The 11,762-nt window shown below is 38.2% G+C and overlaps 1 protein-coding gene and 1 pseudogene across 1 annotated transcript; both read right to left on the bottom strand.

Moving 5' to 3' along the window:
- Nucleotides 1-1,692: 1,692 nt before the first annotated feature.
- LOC127755654 (uncharacterized) lies at nt 1,693-4,433 on the bottom strand (annotated as a pseudogene).
- Nucleotides 4,434-9,038: 4,605 nt separating this feature from the next.
- Nucleotides 9,039-11,762, bottom strand: LOC127755653 (uncharacterized). Its single transcript, XM_052281345.1, has 4 exons — nt 11,673-11,762; nt 10,958-11,061; nt 10,823-10,881; nt 9,039-9,401 (listed from the first exon to the last, which is right to left on the bottom strand). The coding sequence occupies exons 1-4, from the start codon at nt 11,760-11,762 to the stop codon at nt 9,115-9,117; spliced, it is 540 nt and encodes a 179-aa protein (XP_052137305.1). The 3' UTR covers nt 9,039-9,114.

Genomic DNA, 11,762 nt, shown 5'->3' with positions numbered 1-11,762 from the left:
TTTTGGTCATTTCTTCATCCGACATAGTGATAGTAGCATTGTTCACAAAATTCACATATCTCTCATCTAGTTTTATAAAATATAACACAGATATGTCAATTTTGTCAACAATGTTACTAACACTTTGTCGGATGAAGAAATGACAAAAATAAAAGTTATAGATCTTGATGATTTATACAACTTTGTTGTTGATGACTTTTTTAGTTGAAATCATTTAGTATTTGAAAATATTGTTTGAAGTTGTCACATTTTCAAATTCAAATTCAAACTGTTAAAAAAAAGTTGTATAGAAAAATGATCAAAATAAAAGTTATAGATCTTGATGAGTTATACAACTTTGTTGTTGGTGACTTCTTTAGTTGAAATCATTTACTATTTGAAAATGTTGTTTTGAAGTTGTCATATTTTTAAATTCAAATTCAAACTGTTCAAAAAAAGTAATTAAAAAATAATGAAAATAGAAGTTATAGATTTTGATGAGTTATACAACTTTGTTGTTGATGACTTTTCCATTTGAAATCATTTAGCATTTGAAAATATTGTTTAAAGTTGTCATATTTTCAAATTCAAATTCGAACTGTTCAAAAAAAGTTATATAGAAAAATGACCAAAATAAAAAAATTAAATATTGGTAAGTTATACAATTTTGTTGTTGACAATTTTTCTATTGGAAATCATTTACTACTCGAAAAATTATTTGACTAATAAAATGAATTATTATACTGCAGTTAATTATTTTGCTACATGTCAACTCACAAATATAAACATTTCATATGAAAAATGGAAAAATACTAAGTCATCTCAATCAGGCGTTAGTATAGAGCCCGTCACGGATGAGTCATCTGTGACGGGCGCCAACTTGGGGCCGATTGAGATATGGAATGTTATCTCAATCGGGACTAAACTACGGCCCGTCACTGATATGTGTCATCCGTGACGGGCCTGGGTTATCTCAATCAGGCACATTTTCGGCCCGATTGTGATGACTTCCTTATGACGGCCGTTAATTTCAAGCATGTTAGAGGCCGTCACAGATGGAAGGTTCTGTGCTAGTGAAGGCATGCTATTACTGCATGATTAATTAAGTATTATAAATTTGAAAAATATACTTAATTGATTTAAAAAATTTCAACAAATAAAGTTTTTAAAATTCACACCGTTCAATGGTCTAGGAAACATGCTCATGAAAAATGATAGAATAGCTTAGCTTATAAGCCAAATCAAATGGCGCCTTATATGCATACTGTGACATCTAGGTCCAATTATGATTTGGCTTATGTGGCCCATGAGAGTTGTGTATACATGTTCAATATCACATTGCTAGTTTAGCAAGGTTGGAACCAACTCTCAGCCATACTACTCTTGAATTACCCTTTACATTAATTGAGGATGAAAGTGTATGTGTGGTGGTATGTGTAAGTGGGCTCACCTATTGAATGGATTGGGCTGCGCGGTTCTGGAGAGCGGACTACTAGAAATGGTATCAAAGCTGACTCTCGCGGTTGTGTGTACGGGTTAGTGTGCGGGCCTATGACGTATGTAGGCTCTGTATGAGTCATATGGCACCGTTACCGGACGTACGCGCGAAGAGGCGGCGAGTTCATAGACAATGTGGGTAAGTTGGACCGATGAGGATGTCGATCCTTTTGGGAAGGGGGGGGGGGGGGAGGGGTGTGTGACATCTTGGCCCAATTAGAATGTAACCTGTGTAGCCCATGAGAATTGTATGCACATATTTAGTATCGTAAGGGTAGAATCAACTTATAAGGGTTTGTCACATCAACCATACCACTCCCGGGGTTAACCTTTTTACATAAAGTAAGGATGAAAATGTAAATAGGATGGTATGTGTAAGTGGGCCCACTTGTTGGATGAGTTGGGGGTGGGTAGTTCCGGAGTGAGAGCTCCTACACATACATACATGATACATGTACAATTAAGATTAGTGAGAATTTCATGTATACCCCGAGTTGACCATTAGATTTTTTAGATGACTATATTGCCTATAACTTATACATAAGTCCTAGCTAAAAAGAATAAATAAGCTCAAATTTAAAAGCTCAAAAGAATGAAGGGGATACAATTATTTGACTACAGTTTTTTTAAAAAAAATGAATTCCGAAGTGAATTTTGATTAGATTCGCCACAAATTTGAAGGGTAATTTCACCTTTTTCTCTCTCTCTCCCCCATAGCAATCTCTTTAGATTTGTTTCAAGTTAATAAAAATATTTTTTGGTTTCTAAGGGAGGAAAAAATGGTTATTTTTATAATTTCCCTCTATGAAATTTCAGCAAATTTGATTGCATTTTATTTTAAATTTAATATTTTGGTCTTCAAAATTTTAGTCAAACAATTTTCCCTCTTATATTTTTTTATAAGTGAAATTTCACTTTTATATGTAATTAGGTGTTTATAAGAAGCTAGCACTTGCAGGGAGTATAGAAGGGATAAAAAACAACGAAATAGGTATAGAACGGATAAAAATTCGGTGGTATATAGGGGGTATAGCAAAACTCGAGGACATAACATGAATTAAATAAGAACTCGAGGGGACGGCATAAGAGAATTTCTCTATTATGTATGCATGCAAGAAGAACAATCAAAATTTAGTAAGCAAAAGGAAAGTCCTTGTGAACAACGGATAATCCTTAGCATAAAATTGTCCATGTATGACTAGTTTCTTTTTTAGTTTTTGGATTAATCCACTGTTTTTTAAATCTTATGATTCATATTAATATATGACCATTTCCAGGTTTAGGATTAAATAGGTGAGGGGAAAAATTAAAGAGAGAGGGGGGGGGGGTATATAAATATGTACTTCCTCCGTTTCACAATGTAAGTCATTCTAGTATTTCCCACGTTTATATTGATGTTAATGAATCTAGACATATATATCTATCTAGATTCATTAACATCAATATAAATGTGGAAAATGCTAAAATGACTTACATTGTGAAACGGAGTGAGTATATGAATAGTATGTAAATCTAGTAACGATTAGTTGTTTTTTTTTAATATTTATAGTAACATAGTAATAGTCCATCTAATGCACGGGTTAATTAGTTGTATAAAGCTGTATATCTATACCTAAAAAAGTAAAGTAAAGGTGCACAGCATGAGTAATAAATTAAGGACGTACGTACCCAATTTAATGTCTTGGCATAGTTGGTGGCTCTATATAACTCCCAAACTGCGTCGTCTCCCGTGTTGTTAAGTACTGTGATGACCGTGTCTCCATGGGACAAAAGAGCGGCAACGACTCTTGGGTCGCACCTCTGCACCGCGTAATGCAGCGCAGTGTTCCCGATGCCATCTCGCATGTTGACAAGCTTCCGAAGATACGGCGACTCGAGGATAAATTCCACAAACTCCAGATGACCCGCGGACGAGGCTTGATGGAGACATGTCCAACCAGTAGCGTCGCAATACGGAGCATCCGGACAGTGATGCAGAAGCTCTCTAGCAACACTGACATAGCCACGATATGCGGCGCAATTAAGGAGCGGAACACCGTCCTTATTATTACCAAAGGCGTACCCCAAGGACCAATCATTCTGCAGCAATGCTCCGAGAACTTCAGTTTTACCCATATTGCGGTTAGATGCATTGGAGTATTCGCTTGATTGTCGAATTCTCTAGCCAGCTCTGGACGCTTCTCCACTAACTCTTTAGCAATAACTGAAAACAAATGATATATGCAAGGATCACCTGCCTGTACTACTGGTTATTTTAACGGATAACTAATTACTAGTAATTATTAACGACTCTACCCGGCCGGCTGGCCAGCCTAGCTACTCCAGTATGGTATGCAATTCTTCTTACCTGGATTCCCGTTTCTCACGGCAGCATGGAGTGCATTGCGGCCATGACATCCCACGTGAGCAGATCCAGGAATCCCCAATAGTTTCTGGAAGATATCAGTGAAATCTCTCATCACAGCGATGAACATGGGTGATTCGCCGTACTTGTTTACACCTTGTGACAGGTCTGGTTCTGCTGCTATCAGTTCCAACGCAAGGTCCCTGTGGCCGTTGCGAATGGCATAATGCAGGGCATTACATCCATTCTCATCTTGTTTGAAGATAGCTTCTCTGAGCCCCGCTTCGCAGCACCGTCTGAGCAAAACGAAGGCCAAGGCGATACGGCCGGTGGTTACCGCGGTGAGCAGCGGCGTCTCGCCATGTGAGTTTGCGACGGTGATAAGAGAATTGTCTAGCATCAACACGTCCTTGCAGAACTCCTCGTGGCCACTGATAGTGGATATGTGGAGGCAGGTGTTCCCCTGAGGAGTTGTGACAAGCAATATGCTTGGATTCACGGCAGCAACCAGCTCCTTCATTAACATGGAATCACCTGACATGGCTGCTTCCAGGAGCCGTTGGTCCAGTGCTCCTCCTGTTGAATTACTAGTGCTAGATATACTGGCTGCCATCTATATATATATGGACTATATATCTTTCCCTGGGCGTTCTTAAACCAAATATCTTATTATTGGTAGGAGCAAATGGGCCAACAAGCACAGACTCCAGACACTCCGGGGCTCAATCTATAACAAGATCTAGTGGAAACACATAATTAAAATTTAAAATATACATTATTTTTCATAATTCAAAGGTAGATAACTGAAAGGAGGCCTAGTACTGAAAAAGGTGCGAGCAGATTTCACGCAGCTATGTAGCACCCATTTTTTTTCGCTTTCTCCTATGTACTACCTCTGTCCCATAATAATTATATTTCTAGAATTTGGATTTGTCTCATAATTGTCATAATAGAGTACTAATGGTCCTATTAATCCCTTCTCATTCAAATTTAGATGAATAGCCAATACGGTACCTGAAGTTTCCCTTTGGGCTCAGTTTAGTCCTCGATGTTTTAAATCATCCAAACAAGTCTTTCAAATTAATCATTTGGATTAATATAGTCCTTACACCCAAAAATATTCCACGTGAGCATGCCAAGTCATCCTTGCATTTTCAGCGGTATGAATGAAATGATCATTCTACCCTTATATACCATATAGAAAAGAAAGAAAAGACAAATAGAAAAAATATCAGGCCAGCCCAGACCCAACATTGTTGCGGATGGGCGGCCGGCAAAAGAATTCACTACTACAAAAGTGATTTTTCTTTACGAGGCCCCTTGATTTTTGCAAACGGACCATAACTAGTGGCGTCTGCAAAAATCGAGGGTCATTTTTGCATGCGGCCCCTTAAGTGGCCTGTATGGAAAAATCGATTTTCCCATACGGGCCTCTTAAGATGGCCGCATGCAAAAATGAGCTCATTTTTGCATGCGGCTCACTTAAGCGCCCGTATGGAAAAATCGATTTTTCCATACGGGCCACTTAAGGAGGCGTATGCAAAAATAAAATTTGAAAAATTTGAAACTAGTGTATCTCACTCATATGAACTCCAAGTTAGATGATTTTTTTTTCTAAATGTTTCTAAAATCATCCTCTATCATGTTATTGTGTTCTTGCTGCTATTATTTTGGCCATTTTTTTCTTGTGACTTTATTTTATCAATTAAAACTGACTTTCAAAACTTCAAATAATATTTTGAAGCAGTAATTGATTTCAGCTGAAAAAGTCATCAACAACAAAGTTGTATAACACATCAAGATATATAACTTCTATTTTGGTTATTTCTTCATCCGACAAAGATTTTTGTAAGATTGATCACAAAATGTACATCTCTCTTATAGTTTTATAAACTATATAAGAGATATGTACATTTTGTGTACAATCTTACAAATAACTTTGTCGGATGAAAAAATGACCAAAATAAAAGTTATAGATCTTGATGATTTATACAACTTTGTTATCGCTGACTTTTTCAGTTGAAATCAATTAGTATTTTAAAATGCTGTTTGAAGTTGTTATAATTTGAAATTCAAATTAAAACTGTTCAAACAAAATCATATAGAAAAATGACCAAAACAAAAGTTATAGATCTTGATAAGTTATACAACTTTGTTGTTCACAACTTTTCCATTTGAAATCATTTATTGATTCAAAATATTATTTGAATTTCTTATATTTTAAAATTCAAATTTTATATAGCTCAATCAAACTTGGATGGAGAAATGACAAAAAAAAAATTGGTAGATCTCAATGATCTCTACAACTTTGTTTTTGACAACTTTTTCACATGAGTTCATTTAATACCACAAAATTAGATTTAATGTTCATTTTTAATCTAGAAGTCTGATTTGCCTCCTCCCCCTCTCCACCGCTTCAAAATTTCAGCAACCTTATCTCCAACCTTATTCTCCTCTCCACCATTACTTCTCCTCAACTCCCTCTCTCTCTCTCTCTCTCTCTCTCTCTCTCCCTCAGACACAGCAAGTCTCGGGGGGCGTCGGCGACACCGAGGAGGCACGCGGTGGCGGCGGCCGAGGGCGGCGCGGCGCGAGGCGGCGGCAGCGGCGGCGGCGGCGGCAAGGAGGCACGCGGGGGCGCCGGCCGAGGGCGGCACGGCACGAGGCGGCGGCACGTGGCGGCGGCCGAGGGCGGCATGCAGTGGCACGCGGCGGCGGCAGCCGAGGGCGGCACGCGGCGGCGGTGGGCGGGAGCGGCCGCCCGCGTGGATCTGCCTCCTCTACCTCCCTCCGTCGTCGCCGGCGACTCCCCCGCCCTCCTCCAACGCGGATCCGGCGGCGGCGCCCACCCCCGCGGCGACGACGACCTCGGGCGGCAGCGCCACCGCCATCCCCTCCTCACCGCCGTGGCGGTGGGGGCGGCTCTGCCGCCTCGGGCGGCGCCGCCCCGAGCGGATCTGGCGCCAAGGGCGGCCGATCCGGTGCCGGCGACGATGGCGGGCGGCGGGGGCGACGGATCCGGAGCCGGCGACGACGACGGGCGGTGGGGGAGACGGATCTGGTGCCGGCGACGACGGCTGGCGGCGTGAGCGATGGATCCGGTGTCGGCGACGACGGCGGGCGGCGTGGGCGACGGATCCGGTGTCGGCGACGCCCGTGGGCGGCGGGGGCGACAAATCCGGCACCGTGCGGCGGCGGGCTAGGGTTTGGGATATTTTGGATTTTTATTTTTTTTGTTTGCTGAATTTATTTTCGCATGCGGCTGGTATAAGCAACCGCATGCGAAAATGGGATTTTCGTATGCGGTTGGGCCGGCCGCATGCGAAAAGGGTGATTTTTGTAGACCTTCTCTCCCATGCTGTTGCCCCAACCGCATGCAAAGATGCCTTTTGCCCGTATGCAAAAAGCCTTTCTGTACTAGTGATTTACGCGATCAGTGCTTGGTTCCAGCAATCGTAAGTGATAATTCTAAAATGATCATACACGTGTGAACCATTTATCTTTTTTCTTTCTTTTCTACATGGTATAAAGGGTAGAATGGTCATTTCATTCATAGCACTGCATGCGAGTATGACTTGGCATGTTCACGTACGTGGCACTTTTTTGGGTTCAAGGGCTATATTAACCCAAATGATTAATTTGGAGGACTTGTTTGGACGGTTTGAAACCTCAAGGATTAAACTGAGCCCGAAGCGAAACTTCTAAGGACCGTATTAGCTATTTGCCCTTCAAATTTCTTCCTATTTTACCCTCAACTACCCTTCCACTCTTACCTATATACCATTTAATAAGGAGTATTATAGTCTTTCTTCTCAAACCTTAATATATGCTAAATAAACTAGAATTACAATTTATATAGGACGGAGGTAGTATCCATCTATCCATGTAGTAATTCACGTTCCTAACCACGTATCATTTTCTTAAGAAAATCAAACAAGTAGTTTTTTCACTGATATTATTCGGAAAGTTCATAATTATCCTACAAACACTACGTCTCTGTGCAAAACTCCCTTATCAATTATTTAGTAAAACTTTTACCTATAGTAGATTTTGGATTTAAACTCTTAGAACCACAGTTTGTGATTATCCTATCTTACAATAAAGTTACAATCCATCAAATTCTAGAGCTCGTCGTGCAAAGATACCACATTATAATCCACTAACATTTATTAGAATCTTAAACATCATGCAAGGATGTTATATTATTTATAATTCTATAATTTATTATATTTTTAGAGTTTTAAAATAAGCACGTTAAATCATCATCCTACATAATTCACATTGTCAGTGTCAAAGATGAAGCATACCTCCTAAACATGTGTTCGTGGAATATGGCAATACCATATAACTATTATACTCAATTTCAATCATGGTGCATATATATATATATATATATATATATATATATATATATATATATATATATATATATATATATATATTAAATTTGTTTGGTGCTCTATGGTGCCCGGGCATCATGATTGAAATTTGAGTATATATCCAATTCAAATGAGTATGAAACATTTTAAAATGTTTAGGTATTAACATTAACTGCTTTACTAACTAGTTCAAAGCAAGTTTGAACTGAATTTGAACTTGTTTTTGTTAGATTTTGATTCTAAGTATATAGTATCCAAATATATAATTAGTTAGGTATGTAATCATGGATTGTGAAATAAAGTTAAATTTAAGTTGTTTTGTTGATAGGTATAGGTATGAATCGAATTCTTATAATTAGGTGTATACTCGCAATTTCAAAATTTTGAAAAATTTAAGTAAATTTGTGTATTTCATACCATGGTGCCCCATATATATATATATATATATATATATATATATATATATATATATATATATAGAGAGAGAGAGAGAGAGAGAGAGAGAGAGAATCATGAGGTGCAGTTAGGAGTCCAATCGTATTTCTAAAAGTTTGCATGCGAGTTTTTTAAAGAGATTTCTTATACGACTTCTTCTGTATTTCTAAAAGTAAACGGACTTAAAAACCGACTCAAATGCGGAAATGCATTTCCAAAAGCAAACGAAATTAAAAACCGACTCGTACACGGATAACGTACCAAAGTACCGGCAAAAACATTTTTAATTTTTATAATAGTAGAGATAGAGATTAAAAGTATATAAGCTTCTCTTACTACTAGAAAGCAAGTATATGTCCTGCGTTTTTCAGTGATTTCAGAATTCAAAACATGCATTGGGATATTATTGTTGACTGATAATAAAGATATAGTTAAGTTGTCCATGCCTCTAAATTGTAATTCATCCTCCTGAATTGAAGATCAGTGACTTAAGTAGCAATAAACAAGGAAGAAGACAGCTTTGCACCAAATTTCAACTGTGTGATAGAGAATGAAACTGAGATATCCAGGAACAACTACCATGCGGTGGTGCTGGGTAGCTTCTCGCACCTCACCATGGTCGCACCTCTCACAGCCACACATTCCACAATCCACAGGAAGTAGCAGACGCCGGCACTGCTGAGCGGGAGTAGGCGCCTTGATGGAGTGCCGGTGAAGGAAGGTGCCGAGCAGGGAGGCAAGGGCGAAGAGCAGAGAGGCAGCCGGGCCTGGACAGGGAGGCCCAAGGTGTATAAGATACAAGTTTATAAGATGTATGACATACAAGCAGATACAAGTTTTCATGTATCCAATCTCATACTTTTTTTTATAGATTCGGATTCGAACTCGGATAGTAGAGGATATTCTATTTTTCTCCCATATTCTTTCATTGAGTCTTGGGTCGGGCGGGTGGTTGGGAAATACCCATCCCATTTTCACCCTTTCCTGGAACTAACTAATGGCCTGTTCTGCAGTAGCGAAGCTAAGTGCTTGGCTGCTTGGGTCAGAAGAGAAACATGATTATACCCCAATGAGATGGCATAACCATTTTGTATCCTGTTGTTTACTTCAATTTGAGTATCCATTAATAACTACTATACATCCATTGGTTTATATTATATCTGAAGCAACTTGTGAGCTTAACACACAGTTGACGTGCATGTATTCGACCAACTGAATCATCATCAGCAAGTTGTAGTTCCTAATTTCTTTAAGGTGCTCCAAGTTTGTTTGACCATTCATTGGACTTTGATATAATGGTTGGTACAAATCTAATACTACTCAGGTAAGACCTCATAATAAGAAAATAAATTAATGATTTTATTTTACAAGTGCCAGTAAAAAGTACTACGGAGCGTCTTTCATAAGGCAAGTGGAGTAATTATCAAAACGATTTGATGTTACACATTTAAAATATAATGTACCAATTATATTTCACACCCTGAATAAAAAAAAACGAATCGTAATTGAACTGCCTGAATGTGAAATTAATCTCGAATAAATGCATCACAATATATAGATCAAAAAAGGCAGTATATATGTACATGTTCTTAAATCTACAGCATAAATTTCGTGACGCCCAAATATATGAATTTATTTAAATTTAGTTAAACATATTGTAAAATTGAGAATTAAAATAATGTGTAGGTCCCTAAAAACACAGCTAGGTTATTGCCATTGGAGCCTTAATTTCTTGCTAGTATGCATATGCATGGTTAGGAGTTAGGAATGGCAATTGTGAGTGTTGACTTTTTTTTCTTTTCTCCTATATATGACATATTAATTCAAAGGTGAAAAATGTATTTCCGTCATAAAAAACTTGAATATTCAAGGCATAGGATTTACTGTACCATATCTTACCGCCTCTACAGTATGAAGGATCGATCAATCAAGTACAGTAAATGGGCTCTTAATTTCCTAGAACATGCATGGTTGCAGCTGTCTAATAAACACATCAGATTGGTTATAGGGTAATTTTATTATTATTAAGAAGTTATCGATACCAAAATTTTTAACTATCTGTAGGTACTTTCCCAAAGAATGTAAAATTTCTCTTAATTATAACCATTGAACACAATCGTCCAAAGAAGTGAACATGAAACAAACTGAATGTCGTACTATTAATTAGTTCATGCAGATGCTTGCTCACCTGCTGGACGGAAGACTATATTGAAGAGGAAGAATGAAGATCCGTCAGTACGGTATACCCTGCAGAATCAAACAAGTGAGTATGAGAACACAGTCCAGACAGCCGATTGTACGCAGGCCAGAATCAAGAATGTACCTGCTTGCTGATCGCAATTGGAGCTCGATCGATCGATGATCAGAGAGACGAAGATGATCACCTTGATTCGATCGATCGGAGCTGGGAAAGATGCAATGCACCAGCTGCACATATATATGCTAGGTCAAGTGATCTTTCTGGGTAAGTCATCGTCATGGAGCTGGTATATTTTTCTCTCTTTTCCCTTTCTGGGTCAAGTCATCGCTGTCCTTCCGATCCGATCTCTCAATAATAAAATCGGAAATTTTGCTGCTACATTCAACTTGATCCCTAGCTAAAGCATCATCAACAACAATAGTGTATTGTTGGCGTTCGGAACTCAACTAATGCTATGCATGATTATTTCATTTTATGTTGTGAACCAAAAAATGATCTTTTTCCCTAAAGTAGGTTGGCATTACGAATTTAATTACCAGATAATTCAGTGCCAAAATAATATTATCTTCTTTTTTTCAATAAATGACGCTATTGACTTTTGAAATAACGTTTAACTATTTGTCTTATTTAAAAATTCAGTACAAATATAGTCATAAATTTATTTCACTATAAAACAAGTAAGAATAAAATACAAATATTTTTTTTAAAAAAAATAAATTTTTATAAGACGAATGATCAAACGTCATGCCAAAGTCAATGTCGGTATCAATTAAAAAAATAGGTGATACCCCACGTTTTGCTGCAAGATTTATGGATAAGTATATGTTAAATACTGTACAAGTGATGAAAGTGGAATTGTTGGGAAAAAGAATGTGAGGAAGATGAATAATGTTGATCTCTGTTGTCGTAGGCTCTCCGGACCTTCCAT

The sequence above is a fragment of the Oryza glaberrima genome, chromosome 11 (genome assembly GCF_000147395.1).
Source record: "Oryza glaberrima chromosome 11, OglaRS2, whole genome shotgun sequence".
NCBI classification, from domain to species: domain Eukaryota; kingdom Viridiplantae; phylum Streptophyta; class Magnoliopsida; order Poales; family Poaceae; genus Oryza; species Oryza glaberrima.
Note: the sequence above shows the minus strand (reverse complement) of the source record. Positions and strands in the feature narration are given on the sequence as shown.

Excerpts from the sequence above, each read along its gene's own strand:
- LOC127755653 (XM_052281345.1), bottom strand. The coding sequence starts at position 11,762 with ATGGAAGGTCCGGAGAGCCTACGACAACAGAGATCAACATTATTCATC. Across the intron at positions 11,062-11,672 it reads CAATTCCACTTTCATCACTT|CTGGTGCATTGCATCTTTCC; the intron begins GTACAGTATTTA and ends ATATATGTGCAG. Across the intron at positions 9,402-10,822 it reads TATAGTCTTCCGTCCAGCAG|GCCCGGCTGCCTCTCTGCTC; the intron begins GTGAGCAAGCAT and ends CTCCCTGTCCAG.